The 14679-nt window shown below is 40.9% G+C and overlaps 1 protein-coding gene and 1 long non-coding RNA gene across 2 annotated transcripts in view; one reads left to right on the top strand and one right to left on the bottom strand.

Moving 5' to 3' along the window:
• The window catches only part of LOC138113216 (uncharacterized), a 20905-nt gene extending 13995 nt beyond the window's left edge, over positions 1-6910 (top strand). Inside the window, exons 2-4 of the long non-coding RNA XR_011152046.1 lie at positions 3585-3607; positions 4841-4908; positions 5092-6910. This is a non-coding gene — a long non-coding RNA (uncharacterized lncRNA). The remainder of the gene's footprint in view (positions 1-3584; positions 3608-4840; positions 4909-5091) is intronic.
• Positions 1-14679, bottom strand: part of LOC138113214 (von Willebrand factor D and EGF domain-containing protein-like) — a 171308-nt gene that overhangs the window by 79308 nt on the left and 77321 nt on the right. The window contains exon 11 of the mRNA XM_069021266.1: positions 11990-12918. Coding sequence (XP_068877367.1) covers positions 11990-12918 — 929 coding nt within the window. The remainder of the gene's footprint in view (positions 1-11989; positions 12919-14679) is intronic.

The following is a 14679-nucleotide window of genomic DNA, read 5'->3' on the forward strand; positions in this document are numbered from 1 at the left end:
GTCAGGGTCAGGGCAGGATTACCCAGCCCCAGTGCTTTGCTCAGTGACTTACAGTATCAGCACAGCATTTTGGATTTATTCCTCTCAAGACATTCTGTACACACTTGTCAGAGTTTCACCCAGCCAGGAACTGAACATCACACAGGCACTCACTCACTGCTCCTCCTGGCAGGATCAGGAAGATAATCAAAAGGGAGAGAGTGAGAAAATGTGTGAGTTAAGGGCAGTTTAATGGGAGAGAAAAGGAAGAAAATTGCAGTAATGATAATAATTATTATAAAATATTTAGAATATACAAGTGATGCACAATGCAATTGCTCACCACTCACCACTGCCCAGCCAGTACCTGAGCAGTGGCCCCTGGCCAGCTCTTCCCCCAGTTTATGTACTGAGCAGGATGCCATATGGAATAGGATATCCCTTTGGTCAGTGGGGGTCAGCTGTCCTGTCAGTGTCCCCTCCCAGCTCGCTGTCCACCCCCAGACTACTTGCTGGCAGGGCATGGGAACATGGAAAGTCCTTTTCTTAATACAAAAACTACTTGGCAACAACTAAAAACATCAGTGTCTTACCAGCTTTAAGACTGATGGAAAATAAAAGTAATTGTAATGTCTCCTTTTTTAAAGTAGTGGATACTAGAGTTCAGCCTTTGGACTTCATATAGGCAATACATAAATATTGGCAAGGCCTGGTGTTTTTATCTGTTTTTTAAAATGAGGTGTTGCATGTAATGGGTGTAGGAATTTTAGGCATTTGGTGTTAATGAGAGTTTCTGTCTGTCTTCCCCTCTGCCTTCTAGTGTTGTTGCATATTAGCCAGATTCAACCAAACAGGGGAGAGGAAATCTCCATGACACCAGCTTTGGAAAAGTCTCCTGGCAGTTGGCAGCTGGGCACTCAAACATCCAGATCCTGTTCTTGCTGGGGGTACAGGGATCAAGGTGTGGTCGTTCATTGCTCCATGGTAGTGGAGGGGTAGTTGGTAGGTCCAGAGAGGTGATAACATCACAAGGAAATACAGGAGAGCCTGAAAAACCCCAGCAGAAGAGCTGCAAGTAGTTCAGCTAAAGACTGGAGGGAAGACAAGAGCAATGAAAAGAGCTGGGAAACATCACAAGGGTGAGAGCGAGGGCAAAAGTGCAGATGTCCAGAGAAAGCAGAGGTTTTGGAGACCTGGGATGGGTGTCTGATGTCTGTAGGGGGGCAAGTTAGAGGCAGGAGAGATATCTGTAGGTAATGAGGAAGTTCCTGGAAGAAGCTTGTAAAAAGTATGATATATTTGAACATTAATAATTTATGTTTAGGAAGTGAGAATATCAAAATTCAACAAAATCCAGGGCAGAACGTCCTCCTTCTCTTCTCTGTATGGTCTATAGACCAAGAATATGCTTTGACTTTTACTGGTAGATCAAAAACTGAAGCTCAGGTTAGTGCCTGGGGCTCAGATGTGTGACAGGGTGCAGCAGTTATGGAGGAGGATTTAAGAAGCTGTGTGTTCATATCCACTGGCTCAGGCACGGGCATCCTGCTGCATTTCCAGTGCCCAGTCTGTACACACAGCAAGTAAACACCAAAAAAATGCATCTAGCACCTGGCAGAACATTGCATTGGGACAGTGATGAACAGCAGGGAATGTTGGGGAGAAAAAAACTAAAAAAAATCTTGTGCTTTAATGAAACTGTTTTGAGATAAAAAGGAGAGAGCAGTCTGGAGTTGAAGGTGGAAATCTCAAAGGCCTCCAGACCTCAGGTGACAGAATAAGGGATCTGTGCTGTTTGGTTTGCAGTGCTTGTGTTGTGCCTCCCCCAAGGCACAATACCTCCCCCACCTTCCCTTCCTTCTCCTCCCATCTCCAGTAGGAATTTCCAGAAAAGAACAGTAAATTCAGAGTTGCTGACAGTGTGGTTTCATTCTGTAATCATTTACATGAATCAAACCTGACAAGGAGCACAGGCTGCATCACAGACTGAAACCCCCACATAAATGCACGGTTGGTTTTACAGGTATTTGTTGCAGTGTATTATGTAAATAATATGCACAGTAGTAGAAGTAAAGTGAAGACAGTTGACACAAAATCAAGAATATTGCAAAACTACACTTATTGAAGCCTTGCTGATGGATAGATATGGTTCATGTTGGATTTACTCATTTGATTAGAAAAGTATCCCAGCACAAATAAACTTTCTTCTGCAATGTTTGAAAACCACACATGAGGCTTTGGGCTGGAGCAGCAGACCTGAAATTGAAACCAGCAAGAATTTTGCTTGAATAAAGAGAAGGAAAGGAACTGCCCTGCTTTTCTTAAAGGAGATGATAAATAAGGTATCTAAGCTATTGCTATTTGAAAAGCAAATCAAGAACCAGATCATAAGCTCTGGGCTGGGTTAAATCTTTGCTGAAATGCACAAGTAAATGGCCCATGATGCCCAGTTGTCCCTTCCTTGGAATCAGGTAGATGATGAAACAATTTGCTATGCCAGAGCTTGCTGGTGTGGATGTGGACCTCCAACCACCATAGATATGAGGGCTCTGTATCAGAGCAAATTGATGCTTAATTATCTCACACCTTGGACAGAGCAAGCCTGAGTCTGCCTCCATTCAAATGCTTGCACAAAGATTGTATTTCTTTTATATATAGAGTTATTACAGTCATCATAGACACAATCACTGAATCCATTATCCTGGAACTTGTGCTATCCATGACCCAAAGCTCATTTGATAATCCTCCCCAAGAAAAAACTATCAGCATCTATATGCTGTTTGCCAGGAGTTTTGCACATCAGTGACCTCCCTGGCTTCTAAATGAAAACTGCTTTTTCCTGCTTCCAAACCAGATCTCAGAGAACCAGAGCAGTTGAAGGACTTGGGGATTTTTAGTCTGGAGAAAAGGAGGCCTTCTCACTCTCTACAACTCCCAGAAATAGCTTGTGGCAAGGTGTGGATTGGTCTCTTCTCCCAACTAACAAGTGACAGGACAAGAGGAAATGGACTCAAATTGCAGCAGGGGAAGTTTAGATGGGATATTATGAGAAATTTCTGCCCCAAAAGGGTGGTCAAGCACTGGAACAGGCTTCCCAGGGAAGTGGTGGAGTCGCTATCTCTGGGGGTATTTAAAAGCCATGTAGGTGTGGCACTTGGGGACATGGGTTAGTGCTGGGCTTGGCAGTGCTGGGCTAACAGTTGGACTCGATGACCTTAGGGATTTTTTCCAGCCTAAATGACTCTGTTTCCATAGTACCAAACTCCAGACCTATGACTTTTCACTGGCATGGAGTGAATCTGGCTTTCTGCTTGGAGGGTCTCTGGTATCCAGTACAGATTGCAGACACAAGCCCTGGGAGAGTGTGGGGGAAAAGCATTTTGCCAGAACTCGCTGCATGTGAGAAATGGCCTGGCTCAATTTCGCACTGAAAGCATCCATGTGCTGCAACAATATGGTAGATTATTTTTTGCTTTAGAAATCTCACTATGACATTTTAGGTTTATTTAATCCTTCTATTTTTAAAAGGCTTGCTAGCAATGTACTTCAGCGATAGAAAGGAAGAGAATTGTGGTGTTGACTACAGAATATTTCTTCTTTTCCAGATGGTCTGGAGAGGTGACATCAGGTAAGGTTCTGGTTGTGCTTTCCTGGTGCTCACTGGCACACCAAAGCAGGTCTCAGATTTTGTCCCTCAGTGGCATTTCAGGGCAGAATCCTTGGCAACATCTTGAGGCTTCCCATGAGTAAGTGCAATGATGCCACTCAAAGGGATTTGGGTCACTGTGATGTCATCTTAGTCCTTATGTCCACTCTAGTGTCCAATTAGTTGGTTTCAGTAATTTTCCCATGTTTAAAGTTACTGAATTAGATTAAATCTGGTTATTACACTTGGGGTTTTGTTCACAATTGGTTGAATGTTCTGTATCAGGTGGACTGTGGGCTCTTTACACAACATGATTTAAAGGCATTACAGGTTTGCTCTGATTTTTCAGCTTTGGTCAGTTTAAATCAGACTTTTGAATGGTTTGCAGGTTATAATTCTAGTTTACAAACAGTTGTGAACTTATTATTTATCTTGTGAGTGTGTGTGAGTACGTGGAGAAGGAAGCTCTTTGTTCAGGGCTTTTTGTTTTCTTGTGGATTTAAGAAAATTTAAGGCTGAAATTTCCTGTGGTATCTGTAAACAGCCTGATGTAAAGAAGTTATAGACTTGCTTCTGGGGTGTCTGGCTTTGGTCAGTTTGAATCAGACCTATAATTTTTTAAACTTTTCTAACAATTTAATTCTGTGTACTTCAGAAAATGGTTTTGTTTAGCTACATGTTTCACTGGACTGTTTTCACTGCTTTGCATTAAAGCAAATAAACTAATCTCCAGAAAAGACTAATCTCCATGATCTGGTTTGCAGGGAATAGTATGGATCACTGAGCATGCAACCTTCCATGTCCCTTATCATGAGGATTTTATATCCTTTTAAAATTCGGTTTCTATTGACTTTATAACTATAAAGCTAATAGCCCTCTTCCTGCTCAGCCAGGTCTGTGCCTCAAACAGAAAGAACTGGGACTTAAAACAGTAGATTAAAGCTGGTATTGATGTTTGCCTTTTCAGATGCTTGTTTATTGCATCTGCACCAGCAAAAGCTAAAGTAAAACTGCTGTGAAAAGAAGAAAGGCTTCAAAACTAGCAAGAAGTTTCCAGTCCTTGAGAATTGCCCACAAATATATTTGATGTGACTGAGAAAAATGTGTCTCCAAGCACAGTGTGTGGGTATCAGTGAGGATGCATCAGTGGTAGTCAGAGTTCATGCTTTTTTGCTCTTTTAATTCTAAACTATTTTTCTTTTGTAAATTTTGTAGTTACTAAAACTTTTGCGGTTGGAGGTGTTCATTCCTTTAAAAGAACAAGACTTTATTTTCAAAAGCTGGTAAGTCCTATGTTCAAAATTTGATTTTTTGACAGGTAATATCAAAGCTTGATATTTAATCATTATACTTTTTGTAAATATGACTGATAATATTGGCTCTGTTTTTAGCCTGAGAAGAATGTATTTGTTTAAATTTTTATGGCCCAGGCCTGAAGATACTAATGAATAATTTTCTTCATACAGGATACTCCAAGTCCCATCCAACCTGGCCCTGAACACCTCCAGGGATGGGACATTCACAGCTTTTCTGGGCAACCTGTGCCAGGGCCTTAGAGATGATGATGATGGGGACCACTCCTCTGTAGATGGCTGGGAGAAGGAAAGTGTGTTTTGTAAATAAACATTTAAAAGATATTTTCCCCCAGTTTTATTTCAGCATTAAATCATAAATTGTTTTAACTAAGAAAAAGCTGACTAACTGAACTAAATGTAATCTTGAATTGCATAATAGTATATTCATATTTACTCTTTATCTACTTTCCAATATTATTCTGTAAGCTGAGGGAAAAAAAATGATATTAAGTGGAGATAACAGGTCTCAAAAGAAAAGTTTCCACTTTCAAGTTGTACAGAACCTCTTTTATGGACTATTGATATCTTAGTGAGACTTCTTTAATGTCAGCTTTAAGGAAATAAAAATATATCCTTAATATCTTTAAGCCCAGTGTAAAAAACGCAATCCCAGAGGGATGGGAGCTGCATATTAAAGTATGGTTTATGCTGCAATGGTGCACAGAGATCTGCTTGAAGTGATCCCTGCCTTACAGAATTCATTACTGAAGAAAAATGTATTTGCTAGAAACAGATGCCCCAGCTTCTAAACTTTGGTACAAGAGCACTGCCTCCCCTCCCAGCAGTTGTGGAGTGAACTGTGCACACAAGAGGGAGTGGGGAGGCTACAGGCGGTGGGAAGTGTCAAACCTCCCTCAGCTGGATAGATAGGAACAGCCAACTTTGTGGAATGTAAAAGTCAGCAATTAGTATGAGAAAAAAGAAAAAAATTAGAGAATATTTGTGAAAAGGAGACCTGATTTTTGTCTTGATAGTGTAACTTCATCAAAGTGATAGTAACTGTGACTTTGTTGATATTACGTCCACCAAAGTCAATGGAATTGTTATAACAAGAGTGGAATTAAGCCCAGTGCCTTACTATTTGAAAAGAAGAAGGGCTTTATAAGGAATAATGCCATTTAACTTTTTTTTTTTATAGCAATAGCACTCTGTTTGGTGAGAAAAGTTTGAAAGCAGTAAGCATGGTGCCTGCTGTTCTCACAAGCATGTTTGACTCTTCCTATGAAATCCAATTTTGAAAAATCAATAGAATTGCTAAAGTGTACTGCATCCTCTCTGCCATAGAACATGTTTTGCCATATTAGCAAAAAGCTTGGTTGTTTTTTCTTTGTTTACTAACCCAAACAATTTGAAAAACTGATCAGAGGGTCACAGTTTCTGGTAACTCTATTTCTGGGGCCCTTGTGGTGCTATAAAATGGAATTCTCCCTTGAAAGTCTGGTCACACCAGCACCACAGGCTGGTCCCAGCCACAGAGGACACCAGCCTTACACACAGTGAGGAATACTTTTCATTGTAGATGTCCTGGGAATTCGATAAATTGATTGTATTTTCTTTGAAAAATCTAATATGCATGTTTTACTTTGTATGGTCTAATTTATGCAAGGAGAGCATCTATTGACCCAGTATATCCTGATGGCTCCCGCTGCATCACATCAGCAAAACACACATTGAAAATGCCAAAAAGTATTCACTTACTTGACATGCTAACAGTCCTTACATAATCATTATGATCTGGAATTTAAAGATCACTGAATTTATACAAGTGGGAGAAAAGTATTTATTTCAGTCTGTATGCTCCCATACAAAGTCTCCAAAGCAGATTGGATTTTGACGTAGACAACTGAAATACTCTGTCCCCTTTCACCTGGGGATCCTGAAAAAATGCATTTTCTTTAAATGTCTTTCTTGGGTTTTGTCTTTGAAAATGAGAATTAAGCTTAAAAATAAAGCACAATTACATAAACGGTGAGATTTCCATAATAGGTACCTGACCTCACATTCCTGATCTGATCAAAGCTCTGAGCTTACCCTTCCAAGGGGAAGAGAAATTTTCCATTGGAGGACCCAGCCTGAGGAACTGAAATAGCTGAAGTCATACTTTTGCTCATTATATTTATTTAAAAAAAAAAAATATTGCGTGCTTTAATTCATATTATTTAATTACAGCACATGAACAAGACCCCAAGCAGGCTGTTGAATTCAGAAAGGTCTATATATCCACTCCAAAAATAAAAGGGTGTAATCGATGTAGCTGCTGTGGCAGATGGGTCTGAGGGACCTGTGTGGTTGTGGTTCACAGCTCTGAAAATGCAGTTGGGTTCACAGCCCCTCTTAATAAAACCAATGAAATGTATTGATATGAAAATGGGATATCTGCAAGTGTGGTAGGTGAGCGTTCCCTTCTCCCCTTCTCACCTTCCCACCTTCATTTTCTGCTCGCTTTGATTTCTTTGCTGGTTAAATTTTTTTCTCCCCAGAACTTTCCACGTAGAAATTTAAACTTCAAGTGTCATTACTTCACTGAAACTAATTTGTCCTTATTATTCCTCATTACCTTTTATCTTGTAATTGCTCTTTAGAGCTTCATACAATCTGCATATTACATTGCTCTATGTGTGCTTTACCAGTCCCAATTTTTTTTTTATAAGCAACATGGTCAATATGTACAAATGGTAAGCACCAACTTGATTTGCTACCTGCTGTAATTGGATTCTGCCTTTAATTACAGGTGGTAATGACATTTTAAGCACCTTATACAGGTGTTGGGGGGGGTGGGGGTTATGAAATGTTAAGCAACATTAAGAAATTCTAAGCTTCTGGAGCGCTGCCAAATTTCAGAGGTGCCTTTCAACTCCAAATAGCGGTTTTCATGTGAGGATAATTATAGCTCTGGCCACCTGGACTGCTCCTGTTGGAGTCAGGCAGAGCAGAGGAGTAAGCCTTTCTGCAAGCCACACTTCACATATTCTCTCTTTATGCGTGTTTTCATTTAAAATTACTCCAAATATATTATGGCCCCGATTCTGATCCCTAAAAGTACTGCAGGGCCATTTTTTGTGTGTGTTTGCTGGCCAAAACCAGTGGCAGAATATATTGTTATGTATTGGCAGCATAGCTGAGGTTGGGTGACCTTGGAAAAGATATTTGAATTATGCTGATGGCCTCCTTGATCTTGGGGGAGTTTTAATTCCCATCTATAATTCCAGCCTTAGAAAATTAGACGTAGATTTGTTTTGGAACTGATTGGAAAATATATAGCCAGCAAAAGGAGTTGCTTTCTCCTTCATTAGTCAATGTAGCTTCTCCTGGAAAATAACTTTTCCCTAGCAATGGCACTTAAAACTCAGCTTTTCTGAAATCAATGAATATTCTTCTGTTTCTTCAGTCCTGATTTTTTGAAAAGAAAGTGAAAGAGGCAGCACTTTTATATGCCCAGCAGAAATCTAATTCAATTCTTAATTTCTCCTCCTTTCTTTCCCTTCCTACAGAACCTCTGCTTATTAGTCACAAAGCCCAGGGGCTTATCCCACCTGTGCTTGCACAGTGCTGATTTCCTGTGCTCTGCCAGCCAGGCCAGGATTCCTGAGCTCCTAGTGACAGGGCTCAAGCTGCTCTGGTCAGAGCACACAGCTTTATTTCTGAGATTGATCTTAATTCTTCATCTCTAATAACTTTTTCTGGTGTGAAATCGTGGCTGTAGGGATGTCAGCAGGACTTTGGTTCTGAGCATTTCAGAAGTTCGTTGTTGCTGTGTGGCACTGCTGTGCTTTTCCCTGGAAAGAGGTGTCCCATCACATGTGTACCTTGGGATATGGAGGGGAACAGCCTTGGGGGTGTTTAGCCTGGAGAAAAGGAGGCTCAGGGGGACCTTATTGCTCTCTGCACTACCTTAAAGGAGATTGTATCTAGGTGGGGTATGGTCTCTTCTCCCAAGTAAAAAGCAATAGGACAAGAAGAAGCAGAATCTAGTTATGCCAAGAGATGTTTAAATTGGATATTAGGGAAAATTTATTCACTGAAAGGGTGGTCAGGCATTGGAACAGGCAGCCCAGGGAAGTGGTGGAGTCACTATGCCTGTAAATGTTCAAAAACCCACCTAGATGTGACACCTGGGGATATGGTTTGATGGTAAAGGTGGCAGTGCTGGATTAAGGGTTGGATTCCATGATCTCCCAGGGCTTTTCCCATCTAAGTGATTTTATGCTATGTAGAATATTTCATCTTATGAAATGTGAAAACAAGCAAACCTCTTTAAATATATTGTGAAAGAAATGTAAAAACCAAGAACAACTAAAGGTGAAGCTCACATGAAGGCTTGTCTTAATCAACTGTACCAAATTATCTAGATGACCTTTTCTAAGTATTATAATGTCAGGGTGATTGGCATGCCAGAACTAAGATTTTATTTCTCCTTGTAAGGGATCAGACCTCTGGCTGTATGTATAGATCTGCTTTACATTTCATTCACAAGATCAGGTAATTTTATATATATATACTGCTTCTCTATTTTTGTATATATAGAAAAATATCCTAAATCACTAATAAATGAATTTATAAATAGTCTGTAATAACGGAGCTCATTGCAGTTCATCCCATTGATTCACTCTAGACTGTACTTTTCCCTCTCCATAGTTAACATTGAAACAAACTTACTGTGAAGTTTTCTCTTAACTTCTCTGCATTTATACCAAAGACAAGGGAGAATACCCTGAAAATTAAGCATGCCAGTTGTTACCTTGGTTTTGTTTTAATTTTTCTGGGTTTTGTTTACTCTCAATTTTGCTCTAAATAAGGTTGAACTTCAGATGCTTCTCCGTCCCATTATCTCTGTGCCAGTATTACAAAGGTGGACTATTCCAGTGGCCAGGTCCTGCTCTGCATTGGGCTCTGGTGAGGAGCTGTCTGAGCTGTCACCCTCCCAGCGTGTACTGGTGTTTCACCAGTCCAGTGTTTGTGTCAGGAAAACTTCTGAAGCTGTCACTGTTATTTTTTTTCATGACACTGACACACCCCCAGCAAACAGCACAGTATAAACATTAAGGGAAGTTTCTACTTCCCTAATTGCAGCAGTGCAACTCTTCTGCAGGTCCAACAAGACCAAGAGGATGGTCATGCTAAAAGCTCTGCCCCACTGAGCAGCTCTCACCCAGTGGAGACCCTGTGGAAGCCCAAAAGCAGTGGAGCAGGTTTCCAGGTCTGTAGCACTTGAAGGAGTAGGAGACTGCCAGGAGAAGTCAGGATGTTAGTGACCGGAAAACTGGAAGGATTAATTTGGTGTACTGTGAGCTCTAATAAACCAGACTGCCAAAAGAGAAGTGATTTGGAGCAAAGACCAGCAACCACATTTGCCTCAACTAGAGAAAAGTGAATTGTGGGTTCATGGAGTGCCAGGTTGGAAGGGATTCCAAAGCCCATCCTCTGTTGGAAAAAGCATTGTCTAGACAAGATGGGCCAGCACCCTGTCCTGTTGAACCTTAAAAGTGTACAAAGCAAAAGCAGCAAGAGACAGACAAAGCAGCCAGGGCAGAGGAAGGCAGTGACTTAGGGGGTGTTTGCCACAGCTGATGTGTGTTTGTTTTCCAGTTCTCACCTCCCTGTGCAATCTCAGGCTGTGCTCTGTACTCTGTCCTTGTTTATATTTGATGTCACAGCCAGAAGACAAGGTGCCATTAGCTTTTACTTGAAAGGTCATATTGAAGCTATTTTCCTCTAATCTGAGAGATTTCAGCCATAGCAAAGTAAAATTTTAAAATCTGGCCTAAGCAGGCCCCCTAACCCCTCTGTATCACAGAGAAATGAAGTTAAACATTGAATTGTGTGCTGGACAATTGCTTCAAAATTGCTCAACTCACTTTTCAGTCCCTAGTGTCAGTTTGTGTGAAGAGAATTAATTCGTCCGTATTTGGGAAGTTATTCTGCAAATTTTAGCCTGCCATTAACAAAATAACAAATGTCAGGATATATTTTAACTCTTTTAAACCCTTGCACTGAAGTCAGGTTTAATGTGAAGAACGTGGGTGATCCTACCCCTGATAATAAGTGCATTGGGGTATCAGATGTGCCACTGGGCTCCTGGAGCTGGCTGGAGATTTGGATGTCTCAGCTAAGCCGTGGTGACTGAGCCTCGAGGTGAGCTTTACCTGCCCTAAATACAGACCAACCTAAGCGTTGCAGAGAAAGGCTTTCCCCCACATTTGGGATGGGTTAGGAGAGCACACCTTGTCATTTCAGTTCAGTGGAAACACCGTGGCTCCTTAAGCTGCAGGAACTCAGCTGTATGGCTGAGCCTGAAGTACCTCTCTGTCACTTCATGCGTGAGCTTGTGTGGTTTGCTGAGGCACAGTTCACATACTGAAATCCCTGCTAACATTTCTCTGTGTGCTTAGTTTAAAGCACTCATACTGGACATGGAGTCATCCTTTGAGAGGCTGAGCTGCAAAGAAGAAACAAACCCAGTGGGGCAGTCTTCTGTCTAAATGTAATTCATGAATATTTGCAGAATCAGGTCTGCAGGTTCGAGTGTATCCTGTAACTATTTGATAGCTTTGGCAGGGTTACTTGTTCATTTTGTCACTTTTAATTTTGTTTTGTTACTAGTACAGTGTTTGAAATTAATGTTCAAACTTTATTCTCTGTTGATCAGGAAAAAAAGAAACCAAAGAAGTATCTCTACACTGTTTACATGAATATTGACCACAAGGTGAGCAGGACACTCTTCTTTTTTTGTGAGAAGCCTGCTTGTCAGCATGCCAGTGATAGATCAGATGTAAAGAAAATCACTTCTGCAAAACCAATTTGCTAAGGGGCTTGTAAAATCCATTTTTAAAAAGTTACTGAGGCAAAAAAGTGAAGGACCAGCCAACCAGATATTTTGATCGGCTCTTCAAGGTCAAAACCTGATTACTAATTCATCAAATACCTTACTGGTAGCACTGCTTGAAGAGCAAACAGCTCTGTGCAGATGTTCTACCTAATAATTCCAATATGGAAAGAATGCTTTACTTACTTGTGGCAAGGCTGCAGTCGTAGGAGCTGTGGCCTTCAAAGCACTGGCAGCCCAGTTCCGTGCAGCGTCCGTGGCTGTTGCAGAGCGCAGGACACCGGAGAGCGGTGAGGATTTCCTCCTGGTTGCCAACAGGGAACACTCCGTTTCTGTTTCCTAGCACTCTCCTTTCACATTCATTTTCCAGAAGGGCTATCAGTGCCCTCACCCAAGCCACGTCATCTTTGAGCTGCAGGTCCAAAAGGCAAATATCAATTGCCTCATCCAGATGTTTTCCAAGGAGGCCTTTACACACCAAGCCAATGGTGGAATTTGCAAGAATTTGGTGGCAAATCTCCAGAGCTTTGGTGGCAGTCAGGCCATTGGGAGTGGGCCATGACAGTGGAAATTTCATCCGAACCCCTTCAAAGTAGTCCTCAGGGAAAAAATATGCGAAGCTCTCTGGGTCTCTCTGGGCTGGGCCATGCAATGGGTGAAAGGATGAATATTCATAATACTTGTCTTGCCTTTTTGCCTTCCTTAGGTCTCTTGTTGGCTTGGTAGAGTCAATGGAACTGTTGCTATTCATGGAAACATTGTGTGTGAGGGGCTTTAGCCAGACCTCGGGGCTTCTTCGCTTTCGGGCTGATTTAGACAAATATCTTTGACCAAAAGGCTTGGTCAGAGGTTTCCCATCTTTTCTCAAAGTTGACTCTGTTTCTGTGTGAGTGACAAACTCAGATGTAACATCCAGATATGGGATTGCAGAGCTGTGATCCACATGGTCGTGATGGCAGCCAGAGGGATGAGGGGAAGGAGTCTGAAAGGAATTTTTTATGTTTACCATAGGCACAGGCTTGGTGCTCCCCTTTTGACACCTGCAGAAACTTTTCCTTTGCTTCCTCTTGGAAGGTGCTGGAGTCTTGTCAAATAAACTCTTCCCTGGAGGAATTCTGATTTAAAAATAGGAAGGGGTTAGAGGGAGAAAACTTTCAATGATTAGTCTATCATACAAGGAAACTTTCTTTCCCTGGGGCTGGGGTAAGGGTGAATTCCCAATCTACAAGATATTTAAGAAAATGCTTAAGTTTAATCTCTGTTTTCTTTAGTCAGTTTTGCACTGCCCTTCTTGAGTTGTCCTGTCGTCATGGAGGCATTTTAGAACCAGATGTTTAAGTGGTTTGCTGGAGCGTTGCCTAACTGCTTGACTTCTATTTGCAGAACTTTCTGAGGTGCAGGTTACCCTTTGTGTATTACACATTAAATATGGCCTTGGATTTGTCCCTGGGTGACCCAGAAAACTCTTGGAGAATGACAAAAAAGTCATATTTGTTTCAAATCCTTTATTATGAAAATCATCTTTACCTGTGTGCCTGTTCTCTCAGTATCAATAGTTCATCTAAGATGTGGATTGTTAACTTTTTTCTTTTAAATGTATTTTTTTTCCTCTTTTTTTTTGTATACTTCATTCTTGTCTTCTACTGGAGTTTTCTTTGATTTTTTCTTTCAACACAAAGCAGTTTTCTATTGACCATAGGGCTAGGCTATCATATAAGCTGAGATTATTCTCTTCCCCCTTTTAAATTTAGCTTTAATGATGGATGAACTGCTAGAGAGTTCAGTTTGAATAAACAGCCATGATTCAAGTTTCTTCAGAAATCTCATATCTCTTATTGACCTTATTTGTGCAGCACAAAAGGAATCCTAGAGCTTTATAGAAAAGGATATGGTTCTTGTCCCAGTATTTGGCAGCATGTCATTACCAGACAAATTTGAAATAGCACCAAAATTTTAAATTATTTTGGCATTAATTTTGTCTTGCAGCCAGAATGCTGAGGTTTCAGGAAAGTGAAAGCATTTGCCAACATGTTGGAGCCAAACACTAGATACTGTTGGAAACCATAATTGTCTTTATCCATGTTTTACAAATAGATTTAAAATGGCATATCTGATATTACTATTTTGATCATTGACACAATCATAACTTTTAAGTAGAACATTTCAGTGACACTGGCAAAATTAACCTATTTCTCCTCCTGAAACATGAGCACAAACATTTATGGAACCATTTTGCCCAAAGTGTGGGCTCAGCAGGATACAGTATGAGACAAAAGGATGGTTTTCATGCTGATGGAAATGCACAAGCTGTTCTGCACTTTCCTAGAGTCTAGGAAAATGAACCATTTTTGATGATTGAGAGAGCTGTCCTTTGCACAACACATTTTAGTGTCAGAATGAGTGTCCTTCACGCTCCATTCCTCTGGCTCTAATAGAGGGGTTATCTGCCCCTGAAGCTTCCCTGACTCATCATCAAATTTAAACCTAGGCTAAGGCAGCACCAGCACCTCCTTTGATATAATACTGCATAAACTAGAGTGTAGGGTAAATATAATTTATTTAATAAACAAATAAAATGAACCACATAAAATGGCCCAGAATCCGGACAGAAACCTAACACACAAATGAAAATTTCAGTAAAATGAAACTCTTTTGCCTTGATACTTTATTGAAACAAAATCCTCTGTTAATCCTACATGAAACTAGTTACCTTCTTTTGGTCAGCCCCTGTCAGCAGAGCAGGGGTGTGTGGTGTGGAAAGAATGGAAACCTCATCCTTCCTCACAGCCATACCCATACCAACAACTCCTCAGTGAGCTTGGATGTGCCCTCTGTCCCCTGCATGAGATGACCAGACTATCACTCCTCTGAGTCAC

This window comes from Aphelocoma coerulescens, chromosome 7 (assembly GCF_041296385.1).
Source record: "Aphelocoma coerulescens isolate FSJ_1873_10779 chromosome 7, UR_Acoe_1.0, whole genome shotgun sequence".
NCBI classification, from domain to species: Eukaryota; Metazoa; Chordata; class Aves; order Passeriformes; family Corvidae; genus Aphelocoma; species Aphelocoma coerulescens.